At 43.0% G+C, this 14498-nt stretch overlaps 2 protein-coding genes across 2 annotated transcripts; both read left to right on the top strand.

Moving 5' to 3' along the window:
* Positions 1-815: 815 nt before the first annotated feature.
* On the top strand, positions 816-2900 carry LOC133378005 (disintegrin and metalloproteinase domain-containing protein 25-like). Its single transcript, XM_061612792.1, has one exon. The coding sequence runs from the start codon at positions 816-818 to the stop codon at positions 2898-2900; it is 2085 nt and encodes a 694-aa protein (XP_061468776.1).
* Positions 2901-8731: 5831 nt separating this feature from the next.
* On the top strand, positions 8732-11011 carry LOC133378004 (disintegrin and metalloproteinase domain-containing protein 20-like). Its single transcript, XM_061612791.1, has one exon. It carries the CDS (start codon positions 8732-8734, stop codon positions 11009-11011), a length of 2280 nt encoding a protein of 759 aa, XP_061468775.1.
* The last annotated feature ends 3487 nt before the right edge of the window (positions 11012-14498 follow it).

Below are 14498 nucleotides of genomic sequence, written 5' to 3'. Positions count from 1 at the left end.
ATATGATTCAGTGTTGTACTACATTTATCATTAGTAAACATTGTGGTCCAAATCATGTTTGATCTTGATTAAGGTATTTGAAAGTAATTCCTACCTATACAAGACCACTGTTTTATCTGTATCTGGCTTCAGGATGAGTAGTATTCTACTTTCTAAACATGTTTGTGGAAAAATACCTTTTTCAAACATTAGCAAGAAAATATTTATAAGCACTAAATATCAAAATCCAGTTGCCAAATGTCAGCTGGCACCACTTACATTTGAGGTTGTTTCTCCAGTTTACCTTCTGTTATTATTTCATTTGCATCCGATATTCCTCTGACAAGAGGCGGAGTCGGCTTCTGTGCATGCGTCATATTTTCACCTCTCAGTGCTATAAGGAATGCTACAATGACTCCCAATATATTAAGTAACAAGCTTACAGGAACCTGCTCTAAATGCATGCCACATCTCTTTTGTTACTCTGTAGACAGAATTTTAATTATCTTTCACTTTCCTGACCTTTGGTCCTCAAATTTCTCTGTACACCTTTCTCTTCTTCCTGCAAGTGCGCTTTCAGCCAACCACCCTTCAAGCACCTTTTCCTTCCTACACATTCTCTGATATTATCTCCTCATTCTATTCCATCATTGATCCTCCAAGCTCCGCCCACATTCCAAAGGTAAATCTACTCACTGTTGCTATGGTCAGAATCCTCCTCCTTCTCTGTCTCACTTGCAGCTTCCTTCCCATCTTGCCACAGCTCCACCAGCAGCTATAGAAGAGTTAAGCAGCCATCTTACATAAGAAGCCAGAGTAGAGTGCTCTCAGCAGAAATGACTAGCAATTCTGCCAGCTTGCTGGTACTGATCTTATGGAGTACCCTGAATGAGAATAAAGGTCAGACACTGTCAAAAGGTTTTAGGTATGCCTCTTATGAAGTGATCATACCTAGAAAGCTGACTCCTGGATATGGACAACGAGAGCCCAGATATGTTACCTACCTTTTGCAGATTGAGGGAAAGGGCCATGTGGTGCATCTCAGGCAGAAGAAGAGCTTTGTCCCTAAAAACTTCCCTGTTTTCACTTACAGTAAGGAGGGGGACATCCAGGTGGACTATCCTTTCATCAGAGATGACTGTTTTTACCATGGCTTTGTACAAGGCAAACCTTTCTCTTCTATCACCCTCAGCACATGCTCAGGAGGACTCAGGGGTCTATTGCAATTAGAAAATGAGACCTATGAAATTGAGCCTGTGCAGGCATCTTCTACTTCTCAACATGTGGTGTATAGGCTGGAAGAAGAGGAAGGTGCTGTCCACATGAGGTGTGGGCTCACCAAGGAAGAGCAAAGTCATCAAGAGGCCATGATCCAAAACACAACGAATATATTGACCCAAAGTGCTGCTGCAAGACGTTGGTGGGGGGACACCAGATATGTGGATGTTGCAATTGTGATAGAACATGAACGATATGTCAAGCTTGACAGAAATGAAAGTCGTATTGCTATGCAAGTTCTGGATATTATCCACACTGCTAATTCACTCTATGAACCACTTTCTGTTGAGCTGTCTATAGCTGGACTGGAGATATGGTCAGAAAAGAATCTCATACAAATTCCTAACAGCATAAATGACACACTTAAGAATTTCAATCTTTGGCGAAGAGACTCACTGGCTAAACATATAAAGAATGATGCTGGTCACTTATTTCTGTATAAGAGTTTTGGCAGTACACTTGGATTAGCATACATAGCAACAGTATGTAGTACCCTTTGGGCATCTGGTGTTGAATCATACATGACTTCCAGTTTGTTCCAGTTTTCTAACCTATTTGCCCATGAATTAGGACATAATCTTGGCATGCAACATGATGGAATATACTGTACTTGTGATCGACGTGCCTGCATTATGGCTGCAGTTCAGACAAACACTGATAAGTTTAGTAACTGCAGTTATAAAGATTACTTCAAACTAAGGAATTCTCATTGCTTGTTAATTCCACTAGACCCTGATAAAATACATAAACTCACATCTTGTGGCAACCAAGTAGTGGATGATGGAGAGCAATGTGACTGTGGTTCAAAACTTCAGTGCAAGTCAGATCCATGTTGCCAATCTAATTGCATGTTGCATTCAGATGCTAGTTGTGCTTTTGGACTTTGCTGCGCTAAGTGTCAGTATCTTCCAGCTCATTCTGTTTGCAGAGAGAAGATTAGTATCTGTGATCTTCCTGAGTATTGCAATGGGACTTCAGAGTGGTGTCCCAAAGATGTTTATGTACAAGATGGTGCTCCATGCAGTGGTGGTGCATATTGTTATCATGGGAATTGCACAACTCACAATAGGCAGTGCAAAATGATCTTTGGTAAGAAAGCAACAGTTGCTTCAGAGGTTTGCTTCAGAGAGATGAATGCTCGAGGTGATCGTTTTGGCAACTGTGGCCTTAGCCATGGAACTTATAAGCGATGTAATGATAAGAATATCCTGTGTGGTCGAATCCAGTGTGATAACGTTCATAAATTACCTTCTTTGGAGGAACACAGCACCATAGTTCAGATACCCATTGGCAATAGGAAATGCTGGGGTACAGACTACCACAGTGGAATGGAGATACCTGATATTGGCGCAGTGAGAGACGGCACCCCTTGTGGCCCTCACACGATGTGTATTAATGGGCAGTGTATGAATGTGTCCCTCTTGAGGTATGATTGTAATGTCACAAAGTGCCATAATCGGGGGATATGTAACACTCATAAACATTGTCATTGTAATTATGGCTGGGCTCCTCCAGATTGTCTGAATAGAGGCTATGGTGGCAGCATTGACAGTGGGCCCCCTCCACCACGCAGGACTGGCTCGAAAGTGGGAATTATTATAGGAATTGTATCTGTCCTGTTTCTTCTGTTGGTGTTGGTTTAAGGAGAATGGACTGAGAGATTAGTTTAGAAGACTGAGTTGAAGACTCCATCAAGTTGAATCTACAGAGGAGTAAAATCCACAGTAGATTATGAAAGTGAACGATGCAAATTGTATCAATATTGTACAAAGGAAATAATGGATGTTATTTTGCCAAACATACCTTTTGAAACTGAAAGCTCTTGATTGTTATTTTTAATATTTTAATGCTTTTTATGATGTTAATCTCCTTTGCCCATCTGTTTATGAAAATTTTGGATTTATCCTTTTGCATTATATCAAGGGTACCTATTCTAATCCTTTGAAATGTATTCTACTAGTTCCCTGTGGGGGGAAACATCTGTTTTCTGAAATGGAAGACTGCACTTTGAGTGAAAGCCCAGTTTACAAGTATCACTCTGTTTCCACAGAAACCTTCTTAAATACTGATGCTATGGGAATAACCAAGACCCTATTCCCAAATTACGCTGGTAGACCAGGCGTAAGATCAAAAGCAAAATCCCATGTGCAAAACAAAGTTCTGCCGTTGCAGTGATACCATGCCGGTCTAATGCTTGCAATAATACTGATAAGTGGGACAGCTGAAACGTTAATGTTCTAATGACATAATGTAAAGGAGCTACAAGAGTACAAATCTGCAATTAACGAGTGCAAAAATATGGGCAGAACAATCCTGTACTCACATTAAACTAAGACCAGAAACACACTGTTGCTATACTGGTGAAATATTTGTCCTAACCAATACATACTCAGTTTAGGAGGAAGGGGAAAAGCACACCAGCAAGGGTTTTTTTTAGAGCTGTGCACCAGATTTGGCTAGGGTCCAAGCCAAATTGAGCTCATTTGGACATTTTCAGGCCTCGGCTGAGTTGAATTCTGACAGCCACAGATCTCTATGGGTTGGGGCATTAGGCAGGAAGAAGAGGCAGCCGTGGCTCTCCTTCCTGCCTGATGAACAGAGGCAGTGATCCTCCAGGGGTGCGTGTGCTGTTCTGTAAGGATCGCTCCTTCCTGCGTGATGCTGTCTTGCAGAGGGCTTTCCTACTTTGCAAAACAGCATCAAGAAGGATCACTCCCTCCACAAAGATTTGGCAGGGGAACAATTCTGTGGGGTGCTGTTTCATAAAGGGCTTTCCTGTAAGAAAGCCCTTTAGAGAACAGCATTTCATGGGCTAATCTGAACCCACTCTCGGTCAGGGGGGAAGGGAAGGAGATACAGTGTTTCGATATGTTTAATTGGGGGGGATTACCCTAATTAAACATGAGTCCAGCCCCCCAAACTTATTAGAGAGTGGCTCTGAGCTGGGGTCAGTAATCTACGGGTTGGCCTAGGGCAGGTCAGCCTGCTCTCTCCCTCCCCCTCCAGACTGGGGCCACAGAATGGATGGGGGGGACTGCACAGCCCTAGGTTTTTTTAATGCTAAAATAGCAGGCATGCCCCTGGGGAACACCGATCAGGGACTCTGCTGGTGATGACATCCATATGTTGCCCACACATGGAGGGCCAATGAAGTTATGACAGCAGAGACATCCCTCCCCTCAATACATGTCCTGCATCAAAACATGCACAAGATCACGCTAAAGTACCCCCATTCTATCAGCCCCAGTGCCACAGCCAACAATGATCCCATTACTCCAAGTCTTACAGGCAGGTGTTTGAATCTTACACACAGCCCTTCTGTGACAAAGGTTCAAGACTGACCCAAAGATTGAAAGGTTAGCAGCCAAGGGGAAGGGCCAGGACATGCAACAAAGGCAGCCATAAACAGAAAGTGACAGCAGCAGCCTCCAGTGGCTTACTCCACAGGGCAGTTGTGGGGAACCTGTGGCCCTCCAAATGTTATTAGACCGCCAACTCCTAGTCAAGGATGATGAGAGGTGTCGTCCAGGAACATCTGGAGCTCCCCATCTCTGCCGTAGAGCATGGCATTGAGAAGTAGGAGATGGGAGTTGGAGCCCCACCAGGAAAAAAATGGCCCAATCATCTTTTCCATGTCTTGTGCGCACGCACACACACAGAGCCATGTCAGAGGCAAAAGAGGAAGCTCCAAGATCTGAAACCCATTCTGCAAGTACCACAAAGTAATTCTCTAACCACTTAGCCACAGTAGTAGAAGGATATCCAAAACATCATGGAACATTTGCCTCTTCCCTCATACCACCTAACCATAGATCCCAGGAACTCAGGGGCTGCAGGAGGAGGCCTGGTCTGAGGAATTACTAATATTTTACATTGGGGTGGGGAACAGGATGTGGCCAGCAGGCCAGATGCTGAGCTCCTCCATGCCACTTGGGTTATTGTGACAGGTGGGGTGAGTAAGAGGGGGAGAGCCTCCCACACTCAAGTACATTTAAATGAATCAGGTGGAATACTGCATGAATTAATAGCCTGATCCCTGCAAACTCCTTTTGGTCGACCCCTCCCCCAGCAACCCATGTGACCAACTTTCCCTTGCTATTTTGCACAACAGGCCAGCCCTCATGGGTGGCATCCCAACAGATTTAAATGTTTCTCCTTTTCATCTTCTCTCTCCCTTCTTCCTCACACGCACCTCTTTGACATCTCACCTAGGATGTGATCCGGCAAGGCAATAGCAACGACGAGTGATTGACCAGCAGTGGAGTGTCTGGTCTTGACCAACAGAAAGCTTACGTGCCTATGGGGATGAGTGCCTCTTCTGTGGGTGGGAGACACTGCTTCCTACTGTTGAGGAAGAAGAGTGTTAGATCACTGAAGTTTAGGAAAGACACAGCATTCACATATGGCAAAGGAGATGGGGGGAGAGACCTCGCCAGGTATAAACATTATACACTTCAGACAGTGTGCAAAGATTTTTTAGTAAAACTTTTAGGGATCTTTCTTGATTTTGAAATGTTACTTGGGTCACACACTGTTGTGGCTATCTCTCAACAATGATTCCCCCTGTTTCTTATTTATTCTGTTTGAATTGATGATGGCACCTTTTGATATAGTGAGTTTATTTGTGATATTTGTCATTCAGTGATTTGAACAGTTTCTGTAAAGATTTTTTTATAAGAAATAAACACACATGTAAAAGCACTAACCCTCTAAATCCAGTTGTCACACATCAGCTATTTGATATTGCTTCTACAGTTTACCTGCCACTACTATATTAAATATTAGACAGGCACCATCTCTGTTACCTTTTCGGCACCTACTGAAAAACTTCCTCTTTCAACAAGCCTTTGAAGTAGAGACCTTATCCCAGTCTGCATCTGTGTTGGAATTGCTTTTTTAATGCATTTTTTAACTTTTTTTTTAAATGTCTTTAAAGCTTTTTTAAAAATGTTTTAAAGATGTTTTGTTTTAATAAGTTTTTAATGGTTGCTGTATTTTAATATATTTTGAAGTCTGTTTTTATGATGTTTTAAAGTGTTTTATGTCTTTTTGTTTGCCGCCCTGAGCTCCTACTGGGAGAAAGGGTGGGATATAAATCAAATAAATAAATAATAAAATCAATACTGTGCCTTGCATCCCACATCTCCCTGCTGGAGGCTATGCCAATGGGTGAAGCTTTAGAATGGGGGCGCTTTTTGGCTCCATGGGATAGATCCTTATCAGAATCGGCCTCCTGGGCCAAATTTGACAGGAGGTTGGGGCCATTTGTCTCTCAGTCAAATGATATCATTGTCTGGCAGGCTTTCTTCTGCTTTTTAGCCCAAATTTAAAAGGTGGGAGGGGCTATTCACCTGCCAATCACATGATGTAATTGTCCAGCAGGCTTTCTTCCATCGCTTAGCCCAGTAGTGTTGGTGACAGAGGGTCGGGTGGAACAAAGGGAACAAAGATGGTGACAGTGGTGACAGTGGGGAGGGTGGAGGAAGCAGAGAATTATTTCTACCTTCCCCACCACCACTGCTGCTGCTGATGAAGTAAGCATGTTGGGAGGAAGAAGAGGTTTCCATTCCCCCTCCTTGAGGAAGGCGCACTGCTACTAGCCATCAGCTGATGGGTGGTTGGAGGCATGCCTCCTTCTAGCAAAGAAGCAATTCAGAACCCACATTAAGCTCCTGATTGTTCCTTTCAAGCCCCATCCTTATCTGCCCTACATGTGACATTATGTGACTTCCCAAAAATGATCTCAGGAGTCAAATAGGGAGGCCTGGGGGGCACACTTGGTCCACAACCCAGAGGTTCCCCACCCCTGTTGAAGAGAAAAATAGAAGCCACCAAGTGCCTTGAGGAGTGCAAGGGGCTCAACTCTGACCAGGAAAGGAGATGAAAACTGTCTTCTTTTATGGAATAAAGACTGGTTGATTACTGTTAGATGAACTGTTGTTATGCTGTATGCTTGGAGATTTGTTAACTTCTGCAATAAAGATTCTATGCTGCAAGTTCTATTTGGCTAAAATCACTATAAGAGGGCACATTCTTCTTGACTGAAACATCTACTAAGATGGGAGGTTTCTGAGTCACATTAGCAGCTGGGATCTTCCCTGCATTTCCATCTGGGTGATGCCACAGAAACCTAAAGGAGCTACTACAGGAAGCTCTTTGCTGCCACTTCTTGTTTAGAATACAAATCTGCTGCTGTCACTGGTTGGCTGAAATATTTGCAATGTACCCAAATTCATACTGCCATTTGCTGCAGAGGAGTTTTTTAATCTTCTTGGAAGATCCAAGGAATCTCACCTCAGTGACTTCATCCTTGCATTAGCCACGAGTAAGGTGCCTTTCATTGGCACATGTAGACCTTGGGACGAGGTGGGCTGTTTTGAACTTGAGCATAACTTTTGTGATTTTGTCTCCCTTACAAGTCTCTTGTTTTTGTGGTTTGAATAAATATGGTTGTCAGGTGTATGTGTGTGGGGGGGAAAGGGGATTGCAACTGCAGAGAAACATCCATAGAGGAGTCCCATGTTTTCCTGGATGAAGGCCTGAGCTACAACTGAATACAAAAGGTAAATAACCCCTAGGTACTGATCCAAGAATCCAAAGGATGTGAAAGTTGGACAGTGAAAAAAGCGGGTAAGAGAAAAATCAACTCATTTGAAATGTGGTGTTGGAGGAGAGCTTTGCGCATACCATGGACTGCGAAAAAGACAAATAATTAGGTGTTAGAACAAATTAAAACAGAACTGTCACTAGAAGCTAAAATGATGAAACTGAGGTTATCCTGCTTTGGACACATCATGAGAAGACATGAATCACTGGAAAAGACAATAATGCTGGGAACAACAGAAGGGAGTAGAAAAAGAGAAAGATCAAACAAGAGATGGATTGATTCCATAAAGGAAGCTACAGACCTGAACTTACAAGATCTCAACAGGGTAGTTCATGACAGATGCTCTTGGAGGTCACAGATTCATAGGGTCGCCATAAGGCACATAACAACAACAAACTGATCCAAGAGTTAGATGTACATATTCCACATTTTCATTTACTCCAATGAAGAAAGTCCAAAGGAGGTACCCCCATATCAAACATATGCTGTACACATACTCCAAATCCTGCATGCCATTGCCACATATGCCTGCTATCTGCACTGTCAGTTTATTGGACTCTCTTCTATTTCTGCTCCTCCGCACCTCAAATCCAATTCCACTTACCTCTTCTTCCTGTAACCCTTTCACCCAGCCATCTTTATGGCTCCTTTACCTTTACACCACTCTCTTTCCCATTCTATTCCTTCTCTGATTCCCCACGCCCCGCCTACATTCTAAAGGTAACTGTAACAACTGTTACATGGACAGAATCCTCCCTTTCCTCGTCTATCTCACAGACAACCAGCTTCTTGTGTTCTTTCTGGTGTGCTATCAGCTCTGACAGGCTTTTCTGTCTGGGATAAGAAGCCAGAGCAGTGATCTGGAGAATGCTTTACCCATCAGGGAAAAAGACTAGCTATCATTTATGGCTGCTAGTGCTAATCTCGTGGAATGTTCTGACTGAGACTGCAGGTCAGAAACCACCACAGGGTTTTAGGTATGCCTCTTATGAGGTGACCATCCCAAGGAAACTGACCCCCAGATATGGACAACAAGAACCCGATGTCACCTACCTGTTGCAGATTGATGGGAAGGGCCATGTGGTGCATCTCAAACAGAAGAAAGGCTTTGTCTCTAAACACTTCCCTGTCTTCACTTACAGTAAGGAGGGGGACCTCCAGGTGGACTATCCTTTCATCAGAGATGACTGTTTCTACCGTGGCTTTATACAGGGCAAGCCTTTCTCTCTGGTCACTCTCAGCACTTGCTCAGGGGGACTCAGGGGTCTGCTGCGATTAGAAAATCAGACCTATGAAATTGTGCCTGTGCAGGCATCTGCTACTTCCCAACATGTGGTGTATAGGCTGGAAGAAAAGGGAGGTGCTGTCCGCATGAACTGTGGGCTAACAGAGGAAGAGCAAAGTCGTCAAGTGGCCATGATCCAGAAATCAGACAATATAGTGGCTAAGGATGCTCGGACAGGAGACTGGTGGACGCACACCCGGTATGCAGAGGTTGCAATTGTAGTGGATTATGAACGATATGACAGAATTGATAGAAATGAAACTGTTGCTGCCATGAATGTTCTGGATGTCATCCATGTTGCAAATTCATTATATGAGCCACTTAGTGTCCTTGTAACTTTAGCTGGATTAGAGATTTGGACAGAAAAGAACCTCATTGTTATTGATAACAACATCAATACCCTGCTTTCCACTTTCAATGATTGGAGAACAAACACCCTGAATAAACATCTAAAGAATGATGCTGGTCACTTATTTGTATATAAGAGTTTTGGACGTACGCGTGGGTTAGCATACTTAGGAACAATCTGTCGTACTGATCGGGCATCCGGTGTTGAATCGTATGTGGGTTATAGCTTGTCTGATTTTTCAAACACATTTGTCCATGAATTAGGGCATAATCTTGGCATGCAACATGATGGAAAATACTGTACTTGTGAACGACATGCCTGCATTATGGCTGCATCTCAGGCAAACACTGATAAGTTTAGCAATTGCAGTTATAATGATTATTTTGAGCTAAGGAACAGTCCATGTTTGCTAATTCCACCACACCCTGATAAAATGTATAAACTCAAGCGGTGTGGCAATAAAGTAGTGGAAGATGGAGAGCAATGTGACTGTGGCTCACCAGATCAATGTAAGTCGGACACATGTTGCCAGTCTAATTGCATGTTGCGTCCAGCTGCCATGTGTGCTTTTGGACAGTGCTGTGCTAAGTGTCAATATGTTCCAGCTCAATCTGTTTGCAGACAACAAATTAGCATCTGTGATCTTCCTGAGTACTGCAATGGGACTTCAGAGTGGTGTCCCGAAGATGTTTATGTACAAGATGGTGCCCCATGCAGTGATGGTGCATACTGTTATCATGGGAATTGCACGACACACAATGGGCAGTGCAAAATGATCTTTGGTAAGAAAGCAACAGTTGCTTCAAAGGCTTGCTTTATGGAAGTGAATGGTCGAGGTGATCGCTTTGGTAACTGTGGCTTATATAAGTTCCATGTGTCTTATAAAAAATGTAATGCTAAGAATATCCTGTGTGGCCGAATCCAGTGTGACAATGTTAACGAGTTACCTTCTTTGGAGGAACACAGCACCATAGTTCAAACATACTCTGGAAATAGGCAGTGCTGGGGAACTGACTACCACAGTGGAATGGAAATACCTGATATTGGAGCAGTGAGAGATGGTGTTCCTTGTGGCACTGATATGATGTGTATTGATGGGCAATGCATGAGTGTCTCTCTCTTAAAGTACGATTGTGATGTCAGAAAGTGCCATAATCGGGGAATATGTAACACCCACAGACATTGTCATTGTGATTATGGCTGGGCCCCTCCAGACTGTGTAAATGAAGGTTATGGTGGCAGTATTGACAGTGGGCCTCCTCCACCAAGCCCGGATATTGTCATTGCAGCAACTTCTGGAGGAATTGCATTTGTCATAACTGCTACAGGTGTTGTTTCCCTGTGTGTGTATTTCAGATATGGACTGATGCATCATTTGAGAAGACTGAGGGCAAGATTCCGTCCAACTGAATCAAAACAGGAAGAAAGTCCACAACAGATCACTGAACTGAACAATAGCAGAATATGTCAGAACCGTACACCAGAAATAATGGACAGTATAATGCAGAAATAGATTTTGACTTTGCAAAGTTGCTCTTAAACGTTGATTGCTTTTAAAAGTTGCTTTTAGAAGGAATTTGTCTGCTAGGCAAAGCAGCTTATGAAAATCTTGGGTGTGTCAACAGGAAATAAGTGAAGCCCCACAACAAAAGGTTGCAACTGATTGCTGATGTGCATGTTTCGCCTGATTGCCTGCAATACTGACAGTGGATTACAGTGCAGGGTTAATGGAAGTTATTCTCTCTTTTTAGCAGAGCCCCCACTCCACAAATAGGGGCATAACAATGAACCACAGCCCAGGATTGTTTCAAAAGACTGTTTCAAAAGACTGATTGTTTCAAAAGTCTGAACTGTCGTATTCAGTGTTAACTGCACTATAGGACTGTCAGCCCCTTTCAACCTGCATTATGAGAATAATGAACTGTTTATGTTTTAGAAAACTCATTAGCAGAGTTATGTTTAAAATGTTCCACACTAATAACCAAGATGAATCCTATTCAGGCGTTAGATAAATTTGGGTTTCAAAACTCATGTGAGGGGCTATTGGTGCCATCCTCACATCTCAACATCCCCATCAGCTTCACTTCTGACCTTCACATTTTCAGCTGAATGTGCTTAGAAGCCTACCTACATCCACAAACCCTCACCAGGGATGCTCTGATCACAGGGAGACTTTGCTGTGTGTTTGGTTGAATGTGGTTAGAAGCCCCCTTTACACCTTCATGCTGAAGGAAACAGCTGTGACTGGACATTGGGGGATGAGACATGTAGCCCTTCAGTCCTTATATGTGCTATTTAATCTCAGTTCTAACACTTAAAGGGGGCTATTGAAAAACCAGGGGTTCTGCTTTTTGCTGCTACCTCTTAAGGTCTTTTTTTAAAGAGGGTGGACACACTGGTGGCCCAATGCCAGCAATATAAACTTAGATTCTAGTTATTTGTGTGGGTAGCTCTCACTTCCATCCCTGCAGACATTTTAAAATAGTTTCTCAGTGTGAACCAGAAAATGACCTAGCCATACAATGGTTGTCTCTTCCAGGATACTCCATTCTGTCCCCCCTCCCCTCCATGATCAGACAGCATTCTATGGCCATTGAACACACACAAAAACCTTACCGGACTGTTTGGGGGGCATCCCCCCCAGCATTTCCCCCTAAATATTTTTTTGTATGTATGCAAAGCTTGTGATTCTCTTGATTCATCACCTATGCACACGAGGGAATTACTTCCCTCTGAAGACCAGAAATTTAATGGACAATATGCAGGTTAGAGGTGGGGCTCAAGTTTGTATTTTCCACTAATCAAATATCAGCTTAATTAACTGCTCCCTCGTAACCCAAATGTAGCATTTATTGCATGCAGGTGCTTTGTGCTCCACTGGCATGTATGTGTACCAGTTGCACTTTTAAATGTTTATTTTTTGGGAAAAAAAACATATTTCATACGGAATAAGAACTAGTTAAAAACAGCATGTGTACGGATCACTTTTGTTTTTTTATGGGGGGAGGAGAGGGAAAACACTGCTGCCCTGTTACACCTAATTAAAGCTTAGATTACTCCACCCCCCCCAATGGGCAGCTATAACTTCTGCCTTGGGAGACCAAAAACTGGCATCAAAAGAAGCCCAAAAGTTGGGTACTCATTTGAGGACCAAGCGAGACAATACAAGAAATTGTGTGATCACATGTCATGTGCTATCAAATGTGGCAAATGAGTTTCAGTGTAAACAAATGTAAAGTGATGCATATTGGGGCAAATAATCCTAATTTCACATATACGTTCATGGGGTCTGAACTGGCAGTGACTGACCAGGAATGAGACCTAGGAGTTGTAGTGGTTAGCTTGATGAAGAGGTTGACCTAGTATGTGGCAGCTGTGAAAAAGGCAAATTCCATGCTAACGATCATTAGGAAAGGGACTGAAAATAAAATTGCCGATACCATAATGCTGTTATACAAATCTATGGCGCAACCACACTTGAGATACAGTGTACAGTTCTGGTTGCCTCACCTCAAAAAGGATATTGTACAGCTGGAAAAGGTTAGAAAAGGGCAGCCAAAATTATAGAGGGGATAGAGCAACTCCCCTATGAGGAAAGGTTACATATCTGAGGTTTTTTTGTTTAGAAAAAAAAAGCAAGTACTGTATAGTGTAGAGAAAGCAGATAGAGAGAAGCTGTTCTCCCTTTCTTATAATACTAGAGCTCAGGGACATCCAATGAAGCTGAATGTTCAAAGAGTCAGGTCAGACAAAAGAAAGTGCTTCTTCACACAGCACATAGTTAAACTATGGAAGAGGTAGTGATGGCCACCGCCTTGGATGGCTTTAAAAGAGCAGCAGACAAATTCATGGAAGACAAGGCTATGTACTATATCCTCAGTCAGACACAGAATACTCTGAATACCAGTTGCTAGAAATCACAGGTGGGGGCTGGCCTATAGCCAGGAGGGGGCAAATGGGGGCACCCCCCCTAAAGCTGTGCTTTCCTTCCCTCAGATTATTTTTGGGGAAGAAATTGTCTTTTTAATGTATGACATGACAGACAAGGACAACCTCCATTTAAAGAATGATAGCTTGTTTTAGGAACAGGAGCAGTTGAAGAATATTTAGTAAAAAATTTAGTGAATAAGGCAGGGTGAGGGCACCTTATCTGGAAGAGCCCCCCAAAGTCTGGTCACTCAAGACTTTCCCTGACTAAGGGTGGTTTTGCATGATCACAATCAACCTATAACTACGTAAGTGATGCCTGTATACCCCCTGAAGAGTTAAATATTAGAACTATACAACACTGGTTACTAGTTCCCAGTTCTTTATTTGCTTGAAAGTTCAAAATACTAAAAAAGAAGAAAGGATCACAGGTATAGCAACTCCAAAGCAAAGTTAACATGTCTCTGAACCCCCAAATATATGTTGGGGTACCCCACATCATATGTCTTCATGATCTGGGGAATCTCCCCATCAAGAACAATAACAAATTTATTGGATCAAAATTATCAGGCTTCTGAAACACTCATTATTGCATATTGATGTCATAAAATCAAAAAATAAGTAACTGTGGGTGCCCCCCCCCAAATCTGCTCTAGGACAGGACATATCATACATCCCAGGAAAGGGGAGAGTGTCCACTATGAGATTCCAGTGCTTGTCGCCTGGCCCAGAGCTTCTGCTGGGTGCACGGCACAGATAGGGCATCTATGCACAACCAAAATAGACAAAAACATGCAGAAAAAGTAAGTAACCCGGGGTACCCACCCCAAAATCTGCTCTAGGCCAGGACAAATCATACATTCCAGTAAAGGGGAGGATGTCCTCTATGCTTCCTGTGCTTCCTGCTTGGCCCATTGCTTTTGCTGAGCACAGAGCACAGATAAGGGCATCTATGCACAACCAAAATAGACAAAACTGTGTAGACAAAATAAGTAACTGAGGGTCCCACTCCAAGTGCATCAATGCACAATCATAATAGAGAAAAACCTGCAGAAAAAAATAAGTAACTGGGG

The sequence above is a fragment of the Rhineura floridana genome, chromosome 2, assembly GCF_030035675.1.
Source record: "Rhineura floridana isolate rRhiFlo1 chromosome 2, rRhiFlo1.hap2, whole genome shotgun sequence".
NCBI lineage: Eukaryota > Metazoa > Chordata > Lepidosauria > Squamata > Rhineuridae > Rhineura > Rhineura floridana.
Note: the sequence above shows the minus strand (reverse complement) of the source record. Positions and strands in the feature narration are given on the sequence as shown.